This window comes from Amia ocellicauda, chromosome 12, assembly GCF_036373705.1.
Source record: "Amia ocellicauda isolate fAmiCal2 chromosome 12, fAmiCal2.hap1, whole genome shotgun sequence".
In the NCBI taxonomy this organism is placed as follows: Eukaryota; Metazoa; Chordata; class Actinopteri; order Amiiformes; family Amiidae; genus Amia; species Amia ocellicauda.
The window spans coordinates 585,650-610,707 of NC_089861.1; the positions used below are offsets into that span (position 1 = coordinate 585,650).

The 25,058-nt window shown below is 49.0% G+C and overlaps 1 protein-coding gene across 1 annotated transcript; it reads left to right on the forward strand.

The window, feature by feature from the left end:
• Positions 1 to 9,098: 9,098 nt before the first annotated feature.
• gucy1b1 (guanylate cyclase 1 soluble subunit beta 1) lies at positions 9,099 to 24,510 on the forward strand. The gene is made up of 13 exons (XM_066717995.1): positions 9,099 to 9,229; positions 9,600 to 9,673; positions 10,447 to 10,547; positions 10,790 to 10,908; positions 11,898 to 12,095; positions 14,380 to 14,610; positions 15,004 to 15,120; positions 15,337 to 15,470; positions 15,940 to 16,137; positions 20,414 to 20,651; positions 20,937 to 21,077; positions 21,915 to 22,069; positions 22,967 to 24,510. Exons 1-13 carry the CDS (start codon positions 9,227 to 9,229, stop codon positions 23,097 to 23,099), a joined length of 1,842 nt encoding a protein of 613 aa, XP_066574092.1. The 5' UTR covers positions 9,099 to 9,226; the 3' UTR covers positions 23,100 to 24,510.
• The last annotated feature ends 548 nt before the right edge of the window (positions 24,511 to 25,058 follow it).

Sequence of the window (25,058 nt, forward strand, 5' to 3'; positions counted from 1 at the left end):
GTGGTGTTGGTGTGTGCTGTTGGTGTGTGTTGTTGTGGTGTTGGTGTGTGCTGCTCTGTGCTGCTGTGTGCTGTTGGTGTGTGTTGTTGTGGTGTTGGTGTGTTGGTGTGTGTTGTTGTGGTGTTGGTGTGGTGTTGGTGTGTGTTGTTGTGGTGTTGGTGTGTGTTGTTGTGGTGTTGGTGTGTGCTGTTGGTGTGTGTTGTTGTGCTGTTGGAGTGTGCTGCTCTGTGCTGCTGTGTGCTGTTGGTGTGTGTTGTTGTGGTGTTGGTGTGTGTTGTTGTGGTGTTGGTGTGTGTTGTTGTGGTGTTGTTGTGTGCTGCTCTGTGCTGCTGTGTGCTGTTGGTGTGTGTTGTTGTGGTGTTGGTGTGTGCTGTTGTGGTGTTGGTGTGTGCTGTTGGTGTGTGTTGTTGTGGTGTTGGTGTGTGTTGTTGTGGTGTTGGTGTGGTGTTGGTGTGTGTTGTTGTGGTGTTGGTGTGTGTTGTTGTGGTGTTGGTGTGTGCTGTTGGTGTTTGTTGTTGTGCTGTTGGAGTGTGCAGCTCTGTGCTGCTGTGTGCTGTTGGTGTGTGTTGTTGTGGTGTTGGTGTGTGTTGTTGTGGTGTTGTTGTGTGCTGCTCTGTGCTGCTGTGTGCTGTTGGTGTGTGTTGTTGTGGTGTTGGTGTGTGTTGTTGTGCTGTTGGTGTGTGTTGTTGTGGTGTTGGTGTGTGTTGTTGTGGTGTTGGTGTGTGCTGCTCTGTGCTGCTGTGTGCTGTTGGTGTGTGTTGGTGTGTGTTGTTGTGGTGTTGGTGTGTGCTGCTCTGTGCTGTTGGTGTGTGTTGTTGTGCTGTTGGTGTGTGTTGTTGTGCTGTTGGTGTGTGCTGCTCTGTGCTGCTGTGTGCTGTTGGTGTGTGTTGGTGTGGTGTTGGTGTGTGTTGTTGTGGTGTTGGTGTGTGCTGCTCTGTGCTGCTGTGTGCTGTTGGTGTGTGTTGTTGTGGTGTTGGTGTGTGTTGTTGTGCTGCTGTGTGCTGTTGGTGTGTGTTGTTGTGGTGTTGGTGTGTGTTGTTGTGGTGTTGGTGTGTGCTGCTCTGTGCTGCTGTGTGCTGTTGGTGTGTGTTGTTGAGGTGTTGGTGTGTGCTGTTGGTGTGTGTTGTTGTGGTGTTGGTGTGTGTTGATGTGGTGTTGGTGTGTGCTGCTGTGTGCTGTTGGTGTGTGTTGTTGTGGTGTTGGTGTGTGCTGCTCTGTGCTGCTGTGTGCTGTTGGTTTGTGCTGTTGGTGTATGTTGTTGTGGTGTTGGTGTGTGTTGTTGTGGTGTTGGTGTGTGCTGTTGGTGTGTGTTCTTGTGGTGTTGGTGTGTGCTGCTCTGTGCTGCTGTGTGCTGTTGGTGTGTGTTGTTGTGGTGTTGGTGTGTTGGTATGTGGTGTTGTGGTGTTGGTGTGGTGTTGGTGTGGTGTTGGTGTGTGTTGTTGTGGTGTTGGTGTGTGTTGTTGGTGTGTGTTGTTGTGCTGTTGGAGTGTGCTGCTCTGTGCTGCTGTGTGCTGTTGGTGTGTGTTGTTGTGGTGTTGGTGTGTGTTGTTGTGGTGTTGGTGTGTGCTGCTCTGTGCTGCTGTGTGCTGTTGGTGTGTGTTGTTGTGCTGTTGGTGTGTGTTGTTGTGGTGTTGGTGTGTGCTGCTCTGTGCTGTTGGTGTGTGTTGTTGTGCTGTTGGTGTGTGATGTTGTGGTGTTGGTGTGTGCTGCTCTGTGCTGCTGTGTGCTGTTGGTGTGTGTTGTTGTGGTGTTGGTGTGTGTTGTTGTGCTGCTGTGTGCTGTTGGTGTGTGTTGTTGTGGTGTTGGTGTGTGTTTTTGTGGTGTTGGTGTGTGCTGCTCTGTGCTGCTGTGTGCTGTTGGTGTGTGTTGTTGTGGTATTGGTGTGTGCTGCTCTGTGCTGCTGTGTGCTGTTGGTGTGTGTTGTTGGTGTGTGTTGTTGTGGTGTTGGTGTGTGTTGTTGTGGTGTTGGTGTGTGTTGTTGTGGTGTTGGTGTGTGCTGTTGGTGGGTGTTGTTGTGGTGTTGGTGTGTGCTGCTCTGTGCTGCTGTGTGCTGTTGGTGTGTGTTGTTGTGCTGTTGGTGTGTGTTGTTGTGCTGTTGGTGTGTGTTGTTGTGGTGTTGGTTTGTGCTGCTCTGTGCTGCTGTGTGCTGTTGGTGTGTGCTGTTGTGGTGTTGGTGTGTGCTGTTGTGGTGTTGGTGTGTGCTGTTGGTGTGTGTTGTTGTGGTGTTGGTGTGTGTTGTTGTGGTGTTGTTGTGGTGCTGCTCTGTGCTGATGTGTGCTGTTGGTGTGTGTTGTTGGTGTGTGTTGTTGTGGTGTTGGTGTGTGCTGTTGGTGTGTGTTGATGTGGTGTTGGTGTGTGTTGTTGTGGTGTTATTGTGGTGCTGCTCTGTGCTGCTGTGTGCTGTTGGTGTGTGTTGTTGTGGTGTTGGTGTGTGCTGCTGTGTGCTGTTGGTGTGTGTTGTTGTGTGTTGTTGTGGAGTTGGTGTGTGTTGTTGTGGTGTTGGTGTGTGCTGTTGGTGTGTGTTGTTGTGGTGTTGGTGTGTGCTGTTGGTGTGTGTTGTTGTGGTGTTGGTGTGTGGTGTTGGTGCGTGCTGTTGGTGTGTGTTGTTGTGCTGTTGGTGTGTGTTGTTGTGGTGTTGTTGTGCTGTTGGTGTGTGTTGTTGTGCTGTTGGTGTGTGTTGGTGTGTGTTGTTGTGCTGTTGGTGTGTGGTGTTGGTGTGTGTTGTTGTGGTGTTGGTGTGTGCTGTTCGTGTGTGTTGTTGTGGTGTTGGTGTGTGGTGTTGGTGTGTGTTGTTGTGGTGTTGGTGTGTGGTGTTGGTGTGTGTTGTTGTGGTGTTGGTGTGTGCTGTTCGTGTGTGTTGTTGTGGTGTTGGTGTGTGTTGTTGTGGTGTTGGTGTGTGGTGTTGGTGTGTGCTGTTGTTGTGTGGTGTGTGCTGTTGGTGTGTGCTGTTGTGGTGTTGGTGTGTGGTGTTGGTGTGTGTTGTTGTGGTGTTGGTGTGTGCTGTTGGTGTGTGTTGATGTGGTGTTGGTGTGTGTTGTTGTGGTGTTATTGTGGTGCTGCTCTGTGCTGCTGTGTGCTGTTGGTGTGTGTTGTTGTGGTGTTGGTGTGTGCTGCTGTGTGCTGTTGGTGTGTGTTGTTGTGTGTTGTTGTGGTGTTGGTGTGTGTTGTTGTGGTGTTGTTGTGGTGCTGCTCTGTGCTGATGTGTGCTGTTGGTGTGTGTTGTTGTGGTGTTGGTGTGTGCTGCTGTGTGCTGTGTGTGTGTTGTTGTGTGTTGTGTGTTTGTGTGTGTGTGTGTGTGTGTGTGTGCTGTTGTGTGTGTTGGTGTGTTGGTGTGTGCTGTTGGTGTGTGTTGTTGTGGTGTTGTGTGTGTGTGTGTGTGTGCTGCTGTGGTGTGCTGTTGGTGTTGTGTGTGTGGTGTGTGCTGTGTGTGTGTGTGCTGTTGGTGTGTGTTGTTGTGTGTTGTTGTGCTGTTGGTGTGTGTGTGTGTGTGTTGTTGTGGTGTTGGTGTGTGCTGTTGGTGTGTGTTGTGTGTGTGTGTGTGTGTGTGTGTTGTGTGTTGGTGTGTGCTGTGTGTGTGTGTTGTTGTGGTGTTGGTGTGTGTGTGTTGTGTGTTGGTGTGTGCTGTTGGTGTGTGTGTTGTTGTGGTGTGTGGTGTGTGTGTGCTGTGGTGTTGTTGTGTGCTGTGTGTGTGTGTGTGTGTGTGTGTGTGTGGTGTGTGTTGGTGTGTGTGTGTGTGTGTGTTGTGTGTGTGTGTGTGTGGTGTTGGTGTGTGCGTTCGTGTGTGTTGTTGTGGTGTTGGTGTGTGTTGGTGTGTGTTGTTGTGGTGTTGGTGTGTGCTGTTGTGTGTGTTGTTGTGGTGTTGGTGTGTGTTGTTGTGTGCTGTGTGGTGTGTGTGTGCTGTTGTTGTGTGGTGTGTGCTGTTGGTGTGTGCTGTGTGTGTTGTGTGTGGTGTTGGTGTGTTGTTGTGCTGTTGGTGTGTGTTGGTGTGTGTTGTTGTGGTTGTTGGTGTGTGTGTTGTGCTGCTGTGTGTTGTTTTGGTGTTATTGTGGTGTTGTTGTGGTGTTGTGTGTGTTGTTGTGGTGTTGTGTGTGCTGTTGGTGTGTGTTGTGGTGTGTGTGTGTGCTGCTGTGTGCTGTGGTGTGTGTTGTGTGTGTTGTTGTGTGTTGGTGTGTGTTGTTGTGGTGTTGGTGTGTGCTGTTGGTGTGTGTTGTGTGTGGTGTTGGTGTGTGCTGTTGGTGGTGTTGTTGTGGTGTTGGTGTGTGTTGTTGTGGTGTTGGTGCGTGCTGTTGGTGTGTGTTGTTGTGCTGTTGTGTGTGTGGTGTTGTTGTGCTGTTGGTGTGTGTTGTTGTGCTGTTGGTGTGTGTTGGTGTGTGTTGTTGTGCTGTTGGTTGTGTGGTGTTGGTGTGTGTTGTTGTGGTGTTGGTGTGTGCTGTTCGTGTGTGTTGTTGTGGTGTTGGTGTGTGTTGTGTGGGTGTGTGTGTGGTGTTGGTGTGTGGCTGTTGTGTGTGTGTGTTGTGTTGTGTTGGTGTGTGTTGTTGTGGTGTTGTTGTGCTGTTGGTGTGTGTTGGTGTGTGTTGTTGTGGTGTTGGTGTGTGTTGTTGTGGTGTTGTTGTGCTGTTGGTGTGTGTTGTTGTGGTGTTGGTGTGTGTTGGTGTGTGTTGTTGTGGTGTTGGTGTGTGTTGGTGTAGTGTTGGTGTGTATTGTTGTGGTGTTGTTGTGCTGTTGGTGTGTGTTGTTGTGGTGTTGGTGTGTGTTGTTGTGGTGTAGGTGTGTGTTGTGGTGTTGGTGTGTGCTGCTCTGTGCTGCTGTGTGCTGTTGGTGTGTGCTGCTGGTGTATGTTGTTATGGTGTAGTTGTGTGTTGTTGTGGTGTTGGTGTGTGTTGTTGTGGTGTTGGTGTGTGCTGTTGGTGTGTGTTGTTGTGGTGTTGGTGTTGGTGTGTGTTGTTGTGGTGTTGGTGTTGGTGTGTGTTGTTGTGGTGTTGTTGTGCTGTTGGTGTGTGTTGGTGTGTGTTGTTGTGGTGTTGGTGTGTGTTGGTGTGTGTTGTTGTGGTGTTGGTGTGTGCTGCTCTGTGCTGCTGTGTGCTGTTGGTGTGTGCTGTTGGTGTATGTTGTTGTGGTGTTGGTGTGTGTTGTTGTGGTGTTGGTGTGTGCTGTTGGTGTGTGTTGTGTTGTTGGTGTGTGGTGTTGTGGTGTTGGTGTGTGCTGTTGGTGTGTGTTGTTGTGGTGTTGGTGTGTGCTGTTGGTGTGTGTTGTTGTGGTGTTGTTGTGCTGTTGGTGTGTGTTGTTGTGGTGTTGGTGTGTGGTGTTGGTGTGTGTTGTTGTGGTGTTGGTGTGCTGTTGGTGTGTGTTGGTGTGTGTTGTTGTGGTGTTGGTGTGTGGTGTTGGTGTGTGCTGTTGTGCTGTTGGTGTGTGTTGTTGTGGTGTTGGTGTGTGTTGTTGTGGTGTTGGTGTGTGCTGTTGGTGTGTGTTGTTGTGGTGTTGGTGTGTGCTGTTGGTGTGTGTTGTTGTGGTGTTGGTGTGTGCTGTTGTGGTGTTGGTGTGTGCTGTTGGTGTGTGTTGTTGTTGTGCTGTTGGTGTGTGTTGGTGTGTGTTGTTGTGCTGTTGGTGTGTGGTGTTGGTGTGTGTTGTTGTGGTGTTGGTGTGTGCTGTTCGTGTGTGTTGTTGTGGTGTTGGTGTGTGTTGTTGTGGTGTTGGTGTGTGGTGTTGGTGTGTGTTGTTGTGGTGTTGGTGTGTGCTGTTCGTGTGTGTTGTTGTGGTGTTGGTGTGTGTTGTTGTGGTGTTGGTGTGTGGTGTTGGTGTGTGCTGTTGTTGTGTGGTGTTGTGGTGTGTGCTGTTGTTGTGTGTTGTTGTGGTGTTGTTGTGTGGTGTTGGTGTGTGTTGTTGTGGTGTTGTGCTGTTGGTGTGTGTTGGTGTGTGTTGTTGTGGTGTTGGTGTGTGTTGTTGTGGTGTTGTTGTGCTGTTGGTGTGTGTTGTTGTGGTGTTGGTGTGTATTGTTGTAGTGTTGGTGTGTATTGTTGTGGTGTTGTTGTGGTGTTGGTGTGTGTTGTTGTGGTGTTGGTGTGTGTTGTTGTGGTGTTGTTGTGGTGTTGGTGTGTGTTGTTGTGGTGTTGGTGTGTGCTGCTCTGTGCTGCTGTGTGCTGTTGGTGTGTGCTGTTGGTGTATGTTGTTGTGGTGTTGGTGTGTGTTGTTGTGGTGTTGGTGTGTTGTTGTGGTGTTGGTGTGTGCTGTTGGTGTGTGTTGTTGTGGTGTTGGTGTTGGTGTGTGTTGTTGTGGTGTTGTTGTGCTGTTGGTGTGTGTTGGTGTGTGTTGTTGTGGTGTTGGTGTGTGTTGTTGTGGTGTTGGTGTGTGCTGTTGGTGTGTGTTGTTGTGGTGTTGGTGTGCTTTTGTTGTGTGTTGTTGTGGTGTTGGTGTGCTGTTGGTGTGTGTTGTTGTGGTGTTGGTGTGTGTTGTTGTGGTGTTGGTGTGTGTTGTTGTGTGTTGTTGTGGTGTTGGTGTGTGTTGTTGTGGTGTTGGTGTGTGTTGGTGTGTGTTGTTGTGGCGTTGGTGTGTGTTGTTGTGGTGTTGGTGTGTGTTGTTGTGGTGTTGGTGTGTGTTGGTGTGTGTTGTTGTGCTGTTGGTGTGTGCTGTTGGTGTGTGTTGTTGTGGTGTTGGTGTGTGGTGTTATGGTGTTGGTGTGTGCTGTTGGTGTGTGTTGGTGTGGTGTTGGTGTGTGCTGTTGTTGTGTGTTGTTGTGCTGTTGGTGTGTGTTGGTGTGTGTTGTTGTGGTGTTGGTGTGTGTTGTTGTGGTGTTGGTGTGCTGTTGGTGTGTGTTGTTGTGGTGTTGGTGTGTGCTGTTGGTGTGTGTTGGTGTGCTGTTGGTGTGTGTTGTTGTGGTGTTGGTGTGTGCTGTTGGTGTGTGTTGTTGTGGTGTTGGTGTGCTTTTGGTGTGGTGTTGGTGTGCTGTTGGTGTGTGTTGGTGTGTGCTGTTGGTGTGTGTTGTTGTGGTGTTGGTGTGTGTTGGTGTGTGCTGTTGGTGTGTGTTGGTGTGTGTTGTTGTGCTGTTGGTGTGTGTTGGTGTGTGTTGGTGTGCTGTTGGTGTGTGTTGGTGTGTGTTGTTGTGGTGTTGGTGTGTGTTGTTGTGCTGTTGGTGTGTGTTGGTGTGTGTTGGTGTGTGTTGTTGTGCTGTTGGTGTGTGTTGGTGTGTGTTGTTGTGCTGTTGGTGTGTGTTGTTGTGCTGTTGGTGTGTGTTGGTGTGCTGTTGGTGTGCTGTTGGTGTGTGTTGGTGTGTGTTGGTGTGCTGTTGGTGTGTGTTGGTGTGTGTTGTTGTGCTGTTGGTGTGTGTTGGTGTGTGTTGTTGTGCTGTTGGTGTGTGCTGCTCTGTGCTGTTGGTGTGTGTTGGTGTGTGTTGTTGTGCTGTTGGTGTGCTGTTGGTGTGTGTTGGTGTGCTGTTGGTGTGTGTTGGTGTGTGTTGTTGTGCTGTTGGTGTGTGCTGCTCTGTGCTGTTGGTGTGTGTTGGTGTGTGTTGGTGTGTGTTGTTGTGCTGTTGGTGTGTGTTGGTGTGTGTTGGTGTGCTGTTGGTGTGTGTTGGTGTGTGTTGTTGTGCTGTTGGTGTGCTGTTGGTGTGTGTTGTTGTGCTGTTGGTGTGTGTTGGTGTGTGTTGTTGTGCTGTTGGTGTGTGTTGGTGTGTGTTGTTGTGCTGCTGTGTGCTGTTGGTGTGTGTTGTTGTGGTGTTGGTGTGTGTTGTTGTGGTGTTGGTGTGTGCTGCTCTGTGCTGCTGTGTGCTGTTGGTGTGTGTTGTTGTGCTGTTGGTGTGTGTTGGTGTGTGCTGTTGTGGTGTTGGTGTGTGTTGTTGTGCTGTTGGTGTGTGTTGTTGTGGTGTTGGTGTGTGCTGTTGTGGTGTTGGTGTGTGTTGTTGTGCTGTTGGTGTGTGTTGGTGTGTGGTGTTGGTGTGTGTTGTTGTGCTGTTGGTGTGTGTTGGTGTGTGTTGTTGTGCTGTTGGTGTGTGTTGTTGTGCTGTTGGTGTGTGTTGGTGTGCTGTTGGTGTGCTGTTGGTGTGTGTTGGTGTGTGTTGTTGTGCTGTTGGTGTGTGTTGGTGTGTGTTGTTGTGCTGTTGGTGTGTGCTGCTCTGTGCTGTTGGTGTGTGTTGGTGTGTGTTGGTGTGTGTTGTTGTGTTGTTGGTGTGTGTTGGTGTGTGTTGTTGTGTTGTTGGTGTGTGCTGCTCTGTGCTGCTGTGTGCTGTTGGTGTGTGCTGCTCTGTGCTGTTGGTGTGTGTTGGTGTGTGGTGTTGGTGTGTGTTGTTGTGGTGTTGGTGTGTGTTGGTGTGTGTTGTTGTGGTGTTGGTGTGTGTTGGTGTGTGCTGTTGTGTTGTTGGTGTGTGCTGCTCTGTGCTGTTGGTGTGTGTTGGTGTGTGTTGGTGTGTGTTGGTGTGTGTTGTTGTGTTGTTGGTGTGTGTTGGTGTGTGTTGTTGTGTTGTTGGTGTGTGCTGCTCTGTGCTGCTGTGTGCTGTTGGTGTGTGCTGCTCTGTGCTGTTGGTGTGTGTTGGTGTGTGGTGTTGGTGTGTGTTGTTGTGGTGTTGGTGTGTGTTGGTGTGTGTTGTTGTGGTGTTGGTGTGTGTTGGTGTGTGCTGTTGTGTTGTTGGTGTGTGCTGCTCTGTGCTGCTGTGTGCTGTTGGTGTGTGCTGCTCTGTGCTGTTGGTGTGTGTTGGTGTGTGGTGTTGGTGTGTGTTGTTGTGGTGTTGGTGTGTGTTGGTGTGTGTTGTTGTGGTGTTGGTGTGTGTTGGTGTGTGTTGTTGTGGTGTTGGTGTGTGTTGGTGTGTGCTGTTGTGTTGTTGGTGTGTGCTGCTCTGTGCTGCTGTGTGCTGTTGGTGTGTGCTGCTCTGTGCTGTTGGTGTGTGTTGGTGTGTGGTGTTGGTGTGTGTTGTTGTGGTGTTGGTGTGTGTTGGTGTGTGTTGTTGTGGTGTTGGTGTGTGTTGGTGTGTGCTGTTGTGTTGTTGGTGTGTGCTGCTCTGTGCTGCTGTGTGTTGTTGGTGTGTGCTGCTCTGTGCTGCTGTGTGATGTAAAGGCGCTCGGCCGGCCGGCGGCGTCTCTCGGCGCATCCCTCTTTGCCGGCTCTGCAGCGCCCCTGGAGGCGGACGGCAGGCTGACTGACAGCCGCGGATGTGGGCAGGACGCGGCTGAGAGAGACGGAGAAACGGGCTTCTATCGGCTGTCCTGGCAGAGCGGTCGGAGAAGCATCCAGCCGTATAAAGATGGTATGTAAAACAACAACAGCACTCCGGCAGGAACCGCAGTACGATAAAGGACGAGGCTGGCTTGTGCTTTCATAACAGCCGGGTAGCTGCGGGTGATCAGCCTCCGTGCGGCTGCGCGTTTCTGTTTCATTTGCGTGAAATAACTGGACACATTTGTCGCCTAAAGGCGTGCAGATGAAAGCGGCCGCCGTGTCGCCTTGTTGCGGCTGGATGGCAGCGAGAGCGTCGTGTGGGGCTGAACAACCTGCCCAATAATATCATATAATACTATAATACTGCGAGCTGTTGAGATGAAGCCGGAGATACATGCAGATGCGGGATGCGGTGCTGCGTGTATGATTACAGTGTGTGTGTCTTTGTGTCCCCGCAGTACGGCTTCGTGAACCACGCGTTGGAGCTGCTGGTGCTGCGGAATTACGGCCCCGAGGTCTGGGACGACATCAAGTGAGTGATAGTGCTGCTCAGTGCCTGCTGTGTGATTTCAAAAACTGCCAACCTGCAGCTCAATCACATCAACTCACACTGCAGTACCGCCCGCTCCCTAGATTCACTGTACCTGGTTTTAGTATTGGACAACTTTACTACTACTAATGTAGTACATCTGTCACTGAAACTTTCACTGCACCATCTAAATATTACCACCAATTGTCCACCTCTTACTCCTAGTGCTGTTAGTAGATTTATAGTAGTAAACATGCCATGCAGATTAAATTAGATTAGATCGTTCTGATGGGCAGATCTTGATCTTTTTCCTTCTTTCTGTCTTTCTTTCGTTCTCTCTCTCTCTCTTTCACAAATAAACAGTAATTTAGTCTCTGGTTAATGTTACATTTTGTGCTTTTCATGATTCTGCGATACACTAACTCCTTATGAGGCCCTATGTGGCGCTCTTCTACAGATACAATCGGATGGCAGACCCATCAAATCAATCCTGCCGCCACTATGAGACACTAATCAGGCCACACCAGTCTGATCCGATACTTTCTGAGCAGAAGCAGAGCAGGAAGTTGGCAGCTGTACAGGTTAGAGATGAGGGCTTCTTTCAGGACAGAGCGGTGTCTGTTTGTCTTCTCTGATGTGAAAACAAGTCCTGTGTCACATCAGCTCAATCTGGAGTGAATCAAACCCCCCGAGTCCCGGGAGCAACGGTGTGGTGTCCATTTTTCTCCGTTGTCTTTGGGCGTTAGAAGTGACACTGTCCTCACATGTTTCCTCAGAAAGGAAGCCCAGCTGGACGTGGAAGGACAGTTTCTGGTCAGGATTATTTATGAAGATGCCAAAACTTACGACCTCGTGGCCGCAGCCAGTAAAGTGCTCAGTAAGTGTTAGTTCTCCGGTGTCTATTCTCTTTCCACACCTCGACACAACATGTTAAAATGCATATTGATTTCATTGAAAACATGCTTATTAATCTTGACAGTAGGAATTAATGTTTTCTTCCTGAGCTTAACCTCGGCCAAATGGAGACAATGACAGGAAGGACAACTCTGTGTTGTAATATTGACTTTGAGATGCTTTTTATTTGCATTTTATCACCTCTGCCTCTCTGTTTGTCTGCAGAAGTCAACGCCGGGGAGATCCTACAGATGTTTGGAAAGATGTTTTTTGAGTTCTGTCAGGAATCCGGTTACGATACAATCCTGCGCGTGTTGGGATCCAATGTCCGGGAGTTTCTGCAGGTCAGGATACTTCTGCCTGTTGGGAGTGAAATTAAACATGGGTGAAGTGCCATGGAATGCACAGATCTGTTCATTTTATAAAGATGATGTAAATGTTATTTTAAAATGCCAAAGCTCATGTGCGGTGCTTTCACTCAGCAGTGTACACATAAAGACAAGATTAAATCTGAGGTTGTAAAACACCAATGAAACAAACATTCACCTAATATTTTGAATAAAGGCCTTGACAGTTATATTTAAGGATACGATGAATGTGATATTATACAAAGAGGAACCTGGTTTGTGTGGTTTTGACATGTTTACTGTTATGTTATTCGTGTGTTGATAAAGAGGCCTAACTATTTGTAAGGTCTTGTATTTGTTATTACAGTGAAACTGAATTTGAATTTAATCTCATGCCTTTTGTGGCTGTGGGGATGAGGGGGTACTTTAACAGTGAGAAGATTAAAAATATGCCAACTTTGATCTTGTTAAGACTGTTTGAGTTGAAATGAGCAAACCAGCTGTGCAGAGAGCCCTTATTAAAACCGCCGATTGCATCTGTGCACAGCGCTGATTAAAGGTCAATACATCAAAGCTGAGTCATGTTTTCCTTAGATTTGGGATTAACTGGAATTTCAGGCAGTGCTCTTGATTGGACCCTAAAGTTTGACCTGCTTGTAAAAACGTGAGCTTGATGTTTAGTTTTTTTCCCCCCTCGTGTCGAATGCACGCCTGGTTGGGCCGGGTTGGGTCGGAGGTTTGGTTTATTCCAGTCCCGAGTCTCTTAATCCAATTTGAGACGGCAAGGGGATGCGCCTCGAGTCAATTAGTCAGCACTCTGGCGTGGAAGACACTAATTGGGGCCAGATTGATAACAGCCGCATAAATAAATCAGCAGAGACCTTTTTACTCTCCAAGGAGGAGAAGGTACGGCTGACAGTCGGAGGGAGAGGATTAAAGGAGTTTGTTTTTCAAAAGTGTTTTTCTTCTGCTTCTTTTTTCCACAGAACCTCGACGCGCTTCATGACCACCTGGGCACCATCTACCCTGGCATGCGGGCGCCGTCCTTCAGGTGCTCTGATGCCGAAAAGGGCAACAACCTCATCCTGCACTACTACTCCGAGAGGGAAGGCCTGCAGGACATCGTCATCGGGATCATCAAGACCGTGGCGCAGCAGATCCACGGCACCGAGATTGAAATGAAGGTGAGCTGTTTGGTTGGTGGTGGTGTTTTTTTATTTGGCTTTGTTAGGCATGGTGCTGTCCAGTGGGTTTGTAGGCGTGCAGTAAAGTCATCTCCGGTTCGTCCTGCGGTTGTTAAAGGTCAACTTAATGGTATTTCTTGAAAGAAAATATGATTTACACAAATAAATCGCTGTCCTTGTTAGAGTTAATATTACGCAGTTTTCTAGGGCTCTAATTTCAATACTGAATGAGTACATTTGGAAACTGCTGATCCTGTGAAACTTTCCTGGAGACTTGACCTACCTGCCTGCCCCTGCCCCTGCCACCTCACACACAGGGAGCGGACACACCCCCTCGCAACAACCACACCCCCCACCCTGTTGTTTTTTGTTCCAGCCAAGCTCTCAATTACTTAATTGAACCCTTAATTGAATAGTTGAAGTAACACTGCTTAGTTTAGATTTTTTTTAATTGTGTAATAAAATAGTTAATTCTTTAATAAGTTTATTATACAATTCTATACTTATCTTAAAACCCTACTGTTTAAAATAATGAAGTGGTGGGGGAGTGTTTGTGCGTGTGTGTGAGAGTTTGGGTGTGAGTGTGTGTGTGTTGTGTGAGTTGTGTGTGTGTGTGTGTTGTGAGTGAGTGCGTGTAGTGTGTGTGTGTAGTGTGTGAGTGCGTGTAATGTGTGTTGTGTGTGTTGTGAGTGTGTGTGTCAGTGTGTCTGTGTGTGTTGTGAGTGTGAGTGTATGTGTGTGTTGTGTGTGTCAGTGTGTGTGTGTATTGTGTGTGTGTGTGTTGTGAGTGTGAGTGTGTGTGTTGTGTGTATGTGTGAGTGAGTGTGTGTTGTGTGTGTTGTGAGTGTGTGTCAGTGTGTGTGTGTATTGTGTGTGTGTGTTGTGAGTGAGTGTGTGTGTGTGTGTGTGTTGTGTGAGTGTGTGTGTGTTGTGCGTGTAGTGTGTGTAGTGTGTGTGTGTAGTGTGTGAGTGCATGTAATGTGTGTTGTGAGTGTGTGTGTCTGTGTGTGTTGTGAGTGTGAGTGTATGTGTGTGTTGTGTGTGTTGTGAGTGTGTGTCAGTGTGTGTGTATTGTGTGTGTGTGTTGTGAGTGTGAGTGAGTGTGTGTTGTGTGTGTATGTGTGTAGTGAGTGCGTGTAGTGTGTGTTGTGTGTGTAGTGAGTGTGTGATTGTGTGTGTGAATGTGTGTGTGAATGTGTGTGTGTATGTGAGTGTGTGTGTTGTTTGTGTAGTGAGTGTGTGATTGTGTGTGAATGTGTGTGTGTATGTGAGTGTGTGTGTTTGTGTAGTGAGTGTGTGTTTGTGTAGTGAGTGTGTGTGTGTGTTGTGTGTGTGTGTGTGTGTTTGTGTAGTGAGTGTGTGTGTGTTGTGTGTGTGTTGTTTGTGTAGTGAGTGTGTGTGTTGTTTGTGTAGTGTGTGTGTGTTGTTTGTGTAGTGAGTGTGTGATTGTGTGTGTGAATGTGTGTGTGTAGTGTGTGTATGTGAGTGTGTGTGTTGTTTGTGTAGTGAGTGTGTGTGTGTTGTGTGTGTGTGTGTTGTTTGTGTAGTGTGTGTATGTGAGTGTGTGTGTTGTTTGTGTAGTGAGTGTGTGATTGTGTGTGTTGTGTGTGTGTGTGTGTAGTGTGTGTATGTGAGTGTGTGTGTTGTTTGTGTAGTGAGTGTGTGTGTGTTGTGTGTGTGTGTTGTTTGTGTAGTGAGTGTGTGTGTGTTGTGTGTGAGTGTGTGTGTGTTGTGTGTGTGTGTTGTTTGTGTAGTGAGTATGTGTGTGTTGTGTGTGTTGTGTGTGTAGAGGCTGCAGATCTCTCAGGCGAACATTCTGGGTCGTCCGGGAGATTTATGTGGGTGTTAACTGCGGTTGCCATGGAGACGGTGTTTGCAGCGGCGGCCCGGTGGACATCAGACCCGATTACCGCCTGTGCCAGCGCCGGCATCGTCCCTCCTCCGGCCCGACAGCTGACATTGACCAGCCCTGTCTTTCACTGCACTGTTCTGTCTGTGTTGTTTGATCTTTTCGCCTGTGAACGAAGCGCTTAAATGACTTCAGAAACTGCCAGCCCGTCCCCCACAGGCGCGCTGTGATTTCAGCAGCCTATGTGATGGGCTGCATTGTGTGTCCGACTGTCTGCAGAGAGCGCTGCGTCTTCAAGGAAACAGAGGCAGAAATCGTGATGGTCACTGACGACAACAAAGAGAGGCACACGTGGATCCGTTGTAAGTTTTTAGTTTGGATTGCCCCAGATGAAATGCCCCTCATCCCCTCGTCTTGCCCCCGGTGTCGCCCCAGGTGATCCAGCAGAAGGGCGAGGAGTGCGACCACATCAAGTTCCTCATTGAGGAGAAGGACTCGGAGGAGGAGGCGTTCTATGAGGACCTGGACGGCTTCGAGGACAGCGGCTCCCAGGAGACGCGCATCAGCCCCTACACCTTCTGCAAGGCCTTCCCCTTCCACCTGATGTTCGACCGGGAGCTGGTGCTCACACAGTGCGGCAACGCCATCTTCAGGGTGCTGCCGCAGGTGTGTGTGTGGTGGTTGTATAGATGTGTGTGGAGGGGTGTAGTGGGGGTGGGGGAGGGAAGGAGTATGTGGAGGGGGGTAGTGTGTTTGTGGCAGCAGAGGGAAAGCAAGAGAGCGAGCAAGAGACAGACAGACAGAGAGAGGGGCCAGGGATGAGTGGATAAACAAGGGGAAAACAACGGAAGACCAGTGTGGAAAGGAAGCTGGGGACAGTTGCTGCACTAGAGACAGACTCCCAGTGCTGGAGTGTTGATCTCACATCGTGGGATAATCTGTAAGACCTGCCACAGTAACGATGCCCCCAGCTGGAAGTGCACTTAAAAACACACACTCACGTCTCTCCGTGACAATACTCTCTCTCTCTCTCTCCACTCTCTCTCTCCTCTGCCGTAGCTCCAGCCTGGGAGTTGCAACCTGCCGTCGGTCTTCTCTCTGGTCCGCCCCCACATCGACTTCAGTTTCCATGGCATCCTGTCGCACATCAACACCGTGTTCGTGCTGCGGAGCAAGGTACCCGGGACGCGGCGCAGAGCCTCACACGCCCGTGATATCTCAACCCCTCTCTGTACACACACCTCCTATATATCTGTCACCTCTGTAATGTTTTGGCATACCGGTATACTGCTGTCATGCCAATAAAGCAAACTGAATTGAATGGAGAGAGAGAGAGAGGTATTTTTTTGCTTGCTGCCTGTGTCTCAGCTTCACCCCCGCTCTGCCTCACAGGAGGGCCTGCTGGACGTGGAGAAGTCAGAGTCCGAAGACGAGCTGACCGGCGCCGAGATCAGCTGCCTGAGGCTCAAGGGCCAGATGATTTATCTGCCGGAAGCCGAGAACATCCTCTTCCTCTGCTCCCCAAGGTGCGCCGTGCCGCCTGTTCAGGGTGGTTTTCAAATTGGGCATTTAGGATGTTGTTCCCATTGTGGGCAGCATTATTTCCTCTGATGAGACGATTTAATTTCCACTTGAGTTAATCAAAGAATCAAGGTGCTTTATGCGTCTGTCCCACAATGGTTCTGTACAACACAATCCAAAACAAACGTCTGTGTCTCAATCACACCCACAGACAGCCGACATGAACGCCACTCACACACAGCGTCGGTGCCAGACCCACATATAAATGTGAACGGGCGCCTGTCTTTTCAGAGGAAGTGACCTAGTGAGCTCTGGCACAAACACAACGATGGAGGAGGATAATCATTGCAACAACAACAATAATAATTATCCAACCCATATGTGCCCCAGCGTGTGCCCAATTGCTGTGTGTCCTAGCGTGTGCCCCATCGCTGTGTCCCATTGGTGCCCTAGCGTGTGCTCTGGTGTCCCCAGCGTGATGAACCTGGATGACCTCACCCGGAGAGGGCTCTACCTGAGTGACATCCCGCTGCACGACGCCACCCGGGACCTGGTGCTGCTGGGGGAGCAGTTCAGAGAGGAGTACAAGCTGACGCAGGAGCTGGAGATCCTGACCGACCGGCTGCAGCACACGCTGCGCGCCCTGGAGGACGAGAAGAAGAAGACAGACAGGTGCGCCATGACCCAATTCTGTTTTATTATTTTATTTCTTCCTTCTCTCTAATGCCCTGATACACACACGCGCACGCGCACACACATTTACTGTGCATCCTTAACTCAAGAGTCCTCTTTTAGTTTAAAACACAAAATTAGTCTTACTTGAGTAAATACTCTTGTTCTTGTTAAAGTTATGCTGTTATAATGAAACTGTGAATGGTTAAATAATAACAATAATCACACACACAAAGAAGGAAACACTATTTTAATTGCCAAAAACAATCAAGAAACATAAGCTTTTATGTCTAAAATAGTTATTTCTGTCCTTTTCTTTCTTCCTGCGCTACAGTCCGTGCTTCTGGAAATTAAGGAATGGATTAAAGATTTATCCAATAACTGAAATCCAAATTATGTGCTTCTCTGGTCTGTACCTCCTGTGAGATAAGTGCTTACACTAGTGCTGAAGGATTATCCTGGATGTAAAAAAGGCCTATTTAGTGGCACCTTCAGCTTGGGTCACGGCTGAGAGACGCTCTACTGTGCTTTGCAACCAGACCTGAGCAGCGAATATCAGTGTGTTCCTTGAAAGAACATGAGTGGCAGCTTAACGAGAGGCCTTCTTAGTGTGAGTCCACCTTGCCGCGAGTCCGTCTTAGTGCGAGTCCATCTTAGTGCGAGTGCAGCTTGACGCTAGTCCACCCTGACGTGAGTCCATCTTAGTGTAAATCCATTTTAGTGCGAGTCCACCTTGACGCGAGTCCATCTTAGTGTGAGTCCACTATGTCACGAGTCCATCTTAGTGCGAATCCTTCTCTGTGTGAGTCCATCTTAGTACGAGTGCACCTGGACGCGAGTCCATCTTAGTGTGAGTGCACCTTGACGCTAGTCCACCGTGACGCGAGTCCATCTTAGTGTGAATCTATTTTAGTGCGACTCCACCTTGACGCGAGACCACCCTGACGCTAGTCCACCCTGACGCGAGTCCATCTTAGTGTGAATCCATTTTAGTGCGAGTCCACCTTGATGCGAGACCACCCTGACGCGAGTCCATCTTAATGTGAATGACACAAGTCCATCTGGACGCGAGTCCATCCTAGTGCGAGTGCACCTGGACGCGAGTCCATCCTAGTGCGAGTGCACCTGGACGCGAGTCCATCCTAGTGTGAGTCCATCTTGACATAAGTCCATCTGGATGTGAATCCATCTGGATGCGAATCCATCATAGTTTGTGTGCACCTGGACGCGAGGCCATCTTGACACGAAGCCATCTTGACACGAATCCATCTTGACATGAGTCCATCTGGATGCGAATCCATCTTAGTTCGTGTGCACCTGGACACGAGTCCATCTTGACGCGAGTCCATCTTGATGTGAGTTCATCTTGACGCGAGTCCATCTTAGTGAGAGTGCACCTGGACGCGAGTCCACCTGGACACGAGTCCATCCTAGTGCGAGTCCTTCTTGATGTGAGGCCATGTTGACTCAAGTCCATCTTGATGCGAATGATGCGATTCCATCTTGAAGCTAGTCCATATTGACACGAGTCCATTTTAGTGCGAGTGCACCTGGACGCTAGTCCATCTTGACACGAGTCCATCTTTATGCGAATTCGTCTTGAAGCAAGTCCATCTTGATGCGAGTCCATCTTAGTGTGAGTGCACCTGGACGAGAGTCCATCTTGACACGAGTCCATCTTGACACAAGCCCATCCTAGTGCGAGTCCATCTTGATGCGAGTCCATCTTAGTGCGAGTGCACCTGGACGTGAGTCCATCTTGACGCAAATCCATCTTAGTTTGTGTGCACCTGGACGCAAGTCCATCTTAGTGAGAGTGCACCTGGACGAGAGTCCATCTTGACGCAAGTCCACCTGGACATGAGTCCATCCTAATGTGAGTCCATCTTGACACGAGTCCATCTGGTTGCGAATCCATCTTAGTTCGTGTGTACCTGGACGCGAGGCCATCTTGACACGAGGCCATCTTGACGCGAGGCCATCTTGATGCAAATCCATCTTAGTTTGTGTGCACCTGGACGCGAGTCCATCTTAGTGAGAGTGCACCTGGACGAGAGTCCATCTTGACACGAGTCCATCTTGACGCAAGTCCACCTGGACATGAGTCCATCCTAGTGTGAGTCCATCTTGATGCGAATCCATCTTAGTGTGAGTACACCTGGACGCGAGTCCATCCTAGTGTGAGTACACCTGGACGCAAATCCATCCTAGTGTGAGTCCATCTTGACACGAATCCATCTTGACACAAGCCCATCCTAGTGCGAGTCCATCTTGATGCGAGTCCATCTTAGTGTGAGTCCACCTGGACACGAGTCCATCTTAGTGCGAGTGCACCTGGACGCGAGTCCATCTTAGTGTGAGTCCACCTTAACACGAGTCTATCTTAGTGCGACTCCATCTGATTGCAAGTCCGCCTTGAAGTGAGTCCATTTGATGCGAGTCCATCCTAGTGTTAGTCCATCTTAGTGCGAGTCCACCTTGACACGAGTCCATCTTAGTGCGAATGCACCTGGATGCGAGTCCATCTTAGTGTGAGTGCACCTGGACACGATTCCATCATGATGCAAGTCCATCTTGACACGAGTCCATCTTGATGCGAATTACATGACTCCATCTTGACGCGAGTCCATCTTAACGTGAGTCCATCTGGATGCGAGTCCATCTTAGTTCGAGTGCACCTGGACAGGAGTCCATCTTGATGTAAGTCCATCTTCACTTGAGGCTGTCTTAACGTGAGGCCAGAGCGTTTTTTACAGTTTGATTGATACTGATTCCATCTTGATGCGAATGACATGACTCCATCTGGACACGAGTCCATTTTAGTGCAAGTGCACCTGGACAGTAGTCCATCTTCATGCAAGTCCATCTTAACGTGAGTCCATCTTGACGAGAGTGCACCTGGATGCAAGTCCATCCTAGTGCGAGTGTACCTGGACGCGAGTCCACCTTTGCAAGAGTCCATCTTAGTGTGAGTCCATCTTGACGCAAGGACATCTTCACTTGAGGCTGTCTTAACGTGAGGCCAGAGCGTTTTTTACAGTTTGATTGATACTGATGAGAATATAACAGGCTGGGGGATCATCCCAGTTCTCCTGAACCAGCCGTGCGTCCGCCAGTCATGTTTTTTAGTTAAATAAAATAAAACAAGAAAAGAAGCAATTTGATATTTTTCCAGCCACATCTGTTTTATTCCATCCTTTTAATTTCCATTTGTTTGTTTAGCTTCAAGTGCGCCAGACCACTCTTACCTCAGACATAATAATGAAGCAAGACTGGGCCTGACTTCAGCAGCACTATGAGGGGGTGGCGCTCCTTCACCAAGGGGCTCTGCATCAGCCGGGATGTATTAAGTTTCACTCTCCCGTCCCCCCTTTTTTGTGTCAGAGGAAGTAACGTCTTCTGTGCTGAACTGTCGAGGCGTCCTGCGCGTCCCACAGGTCTTGTGAAACCAGGAAAAAAGACATTTAATTCACACACACACACACACACACACACTGTAGCAATACTGTAGTCATTCATTGATTTCCACAGGATTTCGATGTGATCATTATTGAGGTATATCTGACAAATCGATCGAATTGAGCTATGATTTTAATATTTGTGGGGAAGGGGAAAGAAAACTAGCTCATCACAATAAAATGTACATAAATTGTGAATAAGGATTTGGGGAGAAAACTGATACAGGTTTCTCTCTGTACTTGACATCTGGATCGTGACGCAGACATGATGTGAAGTCCGACAGTAGCTGTGTATGGTTGGTACCAGATCGATTAACGGCACTTGGCTCTGAGAGGTTGAGAGTTTAGTGGTCAGTTGTGTGACATCTTGTTTAACACGTATAACAAAAGACCACACTAAGCAATAAAGAAGTTTGGGGATTGTTTGTTTTATTATCTGATGGTTTTCCACTCTTTTTTAAATTCCTGTGTGTCATGTTTGTTATCCTTAACTGTAAATGTCTGGCTTTTTATTTTAGCTAAATATCGGGCTTTGAGCTCATTTCTGAGGAACCTGCAGGAGAGGGAAAAAGACAAATAAATCAGAAGCAGATGCAGGTTCTTTCTTTTACCCTGAGAAAGCACGACATGAGGGCAGACTTGACCTTTTCAACGTCCTCGAGCATGGGGGTTTGAGCTCTGCACGCCTCGATGCCTGGGTCACATTATGATTTGTCCATGAATACAAAATAACAGGCTGTGGGCTGAACAAACAACAAACCAGCCTCTTCCTTTCTCTGCTGTTGCTGAAGACGTGCATGTCCCTCTCGTTGTCCCAGGCTTCTGTACTCCGTCCTCCCGCCGTCGGTGGCGAACGAGCTGCGGCACAAGCGCCCCGTCCCGGCCAAGCGCTACGACAACGTGACCATCCTGTTCAGCGGCATCGTGGGCTTCAACGCCTTCTGCAGCAAACACGCCTCAGCCGAGGGCGCCATCAAGATCGTCAACCTGCTGAGTGACCTCTACACGCGCTTCGACATCCTGACCGACTCGCGCAAGAACCCCTACGTGTACAAGGTGAGAGACAGCCGTCATCAGTACATAAACAGCGTCCAGCCAGGGCGGTGCGAGCGACAGCAGGAAATCAAATCTGTGGAAGTCAAGCGAGCTGATAAATAATGGACTGCCATCTGCGCTCCTTCACGTGTCATTCATGTTTGAACACGCATTTCATGACGTGCCTGACCTGGGGTACGTCAACAATAGGACCTGCAGACACACACACACACACTGACACACATCCGCGGCACTTTCCAGGTGTCGGGAGTTTTCCCGTGGTGACCGCTGTGTTTCCCTGGGCAGGTGGAGACGGTGGGGGACAAGTACATGACGGTGAGCGGCCTGCCGGAGCCCTGCAGGCACCACGCACAGTCCATCTGCCACCTGGCGCTGGACATGATGGAGATCGCCGGTCAGGTGCAGGTGGACGGGGAGCCCGTACAGGTAAGCAGAGGCAGGGCGGGGTCTCACCTGGGGAGGTGCTGTAGGCCACGCAGTGAGCCCCTCGATAGGGTGGTATATATACTATAGAGGCCTGGGCTCTGAGGGGAATGGCACAGCGCCACAACATCACAACTGCAGACTCACTGGAGCGTAGACTCTCACTCTGCTCATCGTTTGGGAGGTTAGCTGGGCCGGGACATCCCTCGTGGTCGATCCGATGAGGAGGAAAGCGCTCTGTAAACAACCCGCCTCTCGGCTCCTCCATTAACCATTGAGCTTGTGCCATCTCCACTGACTCAAACTTACCCGCACTCCCAGGGGCACGTCCGTTGCTTTAATAGACATGTGTTTACCTCTGTCTCCCTGGGGAGGGGGTGTTTACGGTCTTTGTAACCTGCCCTGATCACAGCCTTGTCTCCTGGCCCGAGCACTGACAGGAGGGATAACATCACTCTGTCAAAATAGCTGTCTTCACTGTGCACCTGGGGAGAAGCAGGCTGTGGGAGTCTCGTAGGATTGGCCGGCGTTCCCAGGAGGGAGTGGACTCCAGTGCTGCTTCCGGCACAGCGTTCAGCAACCACAGGAAAAACAAGGACATTAGCGAAGACTGGGAGAGCGACAGAAAACATGCTGAGATCATGGGGGCCAGAGAGGGGTGGTGGTCCTGGGAAGGGGATGCTTAACCAGGCAAAATAAGGGGGTTTGATGTAGACAAACTAGCTCCGTCCGCTTGGGGAGACGTCAACGGCAGAGGTCTCCTGGTTTCCCGTAAAATTGAATTAAACAATGCTTTTGTAGTCAAAATTATGTGTTCAGTGGTGCGTCTTGTTGCTCTAGATAACGATCGGCATCCACACCGGGGAGGTGGTCACGGGCGTGATCGGGCAGAGGATGCCCCGCTACTGCCTCTTTGGAAACACCGTCAACCTCACCAGCCGCACGGAAACCACGGGAGAGAAGGGCCGCATCAATGTGTCGGAGTACACCTACAGGTGAGGGAACAGCGTGCCTGCTGCCATGCAAACAGTTACACCACGTACGATTGCGCTCGGCACCACGAGGAGAGAGTCTGGGACGAGTTTCCCCCCGTGGAGCTGGAGCAGAGCAAGACACGGGTCCTTCAGCCGGCAGCTGAGCTCCCAGGAGTCATTACATATTGGCGATGCTACAGAATGAGCAACACGGGCCAAGAGGCCTCCTCTCATGTGTCATCCTTCTTGAGCTCTTATCTCTTAGCATGATGAACTATCAATTAATCTGCCTGATACATGTCTGCATCTCTGATTCCCCTTAGGAGGGTAACTAATCCACTGTGTGATTAATATACAATTTGAATAGTTTCTCTGTAACTAGCCTGTTTCTATGAAGTCAGTTATAGCCCTGTAGTGAAAAACACCTTTTCCCAGAACCTCCTGTACAGGTTTGCATAGAATCGTGTGGTAAATTGAACATTCACTGTAGCACGTACAGGACTGGACCCATGCTAAAAAAGGTTGGCACACGCTTGAGCTAAATCAAACTGCATGGGAACGAACTGAGTTGAAATAAAAACCAAGAACTGGAGTTCTGGAATTACCAGTCTGTCAGAACCGAGTGTAATTGTGGGTGTATTGCACTTATGTTGTAAGTCGCCTTGGATAAGGGCATCTGCCAAGAAATAAAAATAATAATAATGAAGTGATACCTAAATTCCCTTGGAAATCTGTTAACTCAAAGTTTCTACACAAAACAGCCAAACGTGAGGTGAGGTACCTCAGTATAGTGACTTCCAATTATTTCTTGAAAACGGGGCTGGGGAATTCTTGCTTCCGTGCTGAAAAAAACAGTCCTTGCATGTTGTTGTGTTCCTCAGATCTTCTGAAAACCCGTTACCTTGTGCTCTGCTTCAGGTGTCTGCAGTCCGCGGAGAACGCAGACCCCCAGTTCCAGCTGGAGTACAGAGGCCCCATTGCCATGAAGGGGAAGAAGGAGCCCATGAAAGTGTGGTTTCTATCCAGGAAGTGCAGTGAAAGTGACGCTTGATGCCGCACGGAGAGGAGGGTCCGTCGCACTGAAGGGGGGGCTGCCTGGGCCAGCTGCACAAAATCCCTCCAGCATGCGATAACCCTGATTATTAAACAAAGAAGCTTCTCCCTCAACAACCGATTGATCTATTGGCCAACACCCCATCCTTCAGTTAAGATTGGCTCCAGAGCAAAGTAAGAGGCACTTCTCTACACAGAGAGGTGTGGGGGTCTGCAACTACTGGCCCAGCAGTGTACTGGAGGCTGACAGAATGACTGACTCTCTGGGTGCCCCCAAGAAAAAATACTGGGGTTCTAGTATTTGTCTCTTTGAGGCATCGGAGGAAAATGAGCTGTTTTGTGCAACTGGCTCCTGAACGAGAGATTAGAAAATGCACAGCATCACAACCTTCACCTACACATTGCCCAGTAGGAACTGTAGTGCAGGTGTCATTCACAGGCTCACTCTCACTCATTCTGGCGTCCGTGTCTCCACGGCCAGCACAAGCTTTTTCACTCTGACCGTCGGCCCCTTTATCCCGAGCAGCGCGGCGTTCAGGAGGCGTCGGCAGACCGTCTCTCCTGGCTCAGAGCACACGCCTCCCTTCGTCCCATTGGCACATCGCTTTGGAGCAGAGCTGTGAGCGTTCGTCACATACATGGGAGAAGACAAACGGCAAATATAAAAATGGAACGTTTTATTTTAGTAATTTACAACAAAGAATAACTGGGCTTTAGTTAGCAATATGATGTCTAATGTATGTCAGGTTTATATGTAAACTCTATAATGATGTCCTCAATATATATTGCCCATAGCATATATCCTGTATCTTATATAAAATAATTAGGTTAATGTCTGTATTAAACACTATATTAGCCTCAAAAGTAAAAATCACAGAGCACTCCTTATTGCCAACACAATATATCCGTTCACTTTACTATCCTAATTTGAAAATGCACCAAATCTATAGTTCAGTGTTCATTCCCACATGATGGAGCTGTAACCTGATGTTCAGGAGGAGAACAAACCCGACCTCTGTGGGGATGAAAAGCTGGTGGGTTATGTGTCACTCAAGGCGCCCCCGGAACAGCTCTGTGGTAAAGACTGTTGTTGTAACTCCAGTGTATCGTGCAGTTAAAGTAGAGTTATTTTGCTGACGGCAATGCTGTCTCAATGCCGTGTTGACAGTCGTTGCTGTATACGGTGCATTGTGGTGGGGTCATTCTGTCCTAGTGGTGTCTGTTCACAGCTGTGTGTTTTTATGATGTGTGCCACACGCTGCCTGCCGTTGAGTTGTGTAATCGTAGTGAACCTCAAGACTGTACATTGGACATGGATAAACCCAGAAATACCTTATTGTAAACAACTTCACACATAGTTTTGTATATAGTGAGAGAAGGCGTGATCAATAAACTGAAATGGAAATATATATATGGTGTTCATTGTGTTCAAAGGAATGCTGTCTTTGCATTGCTGACAGAACTGAAAGGCATCAGTCATAATTGCAAGTATGAATTGTGTCCTTAAATCACGAGGCCAAGCAGGGCATCTGTGTGTGAGATTAAACATCACTCCCTCATCGTCCAGAGGAAGAGCTCGTTAGGAGAAAAATGTGCTTATCATTGAGTCCCTGGGCTGCTGATACAATCTAGACATGGGCCAACGTCCTGGACCTCCCCCGAGGGACTGCTGTCTGGGGGAGGAGTGGAGAACAGACACTGAGTGAGCAGACACGTAGGCCAAACCCAGCCCGTCCCCCTCTCCTTCTCCCCGACCCCAAACCCAGCCCGTCCACACAAGTTTGTGTAACAGCAATGCTCATCTCCAAGATCAACAACATGTTGACGCACAAGAATTACGGTTAAAATGTGAAGTGGAAACATTGTGTACAGGGTCAGAACATCAGAAGCCACAGTAGAACTGAACTCGGTCATCACAAAGCAAATGGTGTCCTGTTACAGCCCTTCAGACGAGGAG

Bases quoted from the DNA above. Each gene is read 5' to 3' on its own strand.
- gucy1b1 (XM_066717995.1), top strand. The intron at 9,674-10,446 runs GTGAGTGATAGT...ATGTTTCCTCAG, and splicing joins GAGGTCTGGGACGACATCAA to AAAGGAAGCCCAGCTGGACG. The intron at 10,909-11,897 runs GTCAGGATACTT...TTTTTTCCACAG, and splicing joins ATGTCCGGGAGTTTCTGCAG to AACCTCGACGCGCTTCATGA.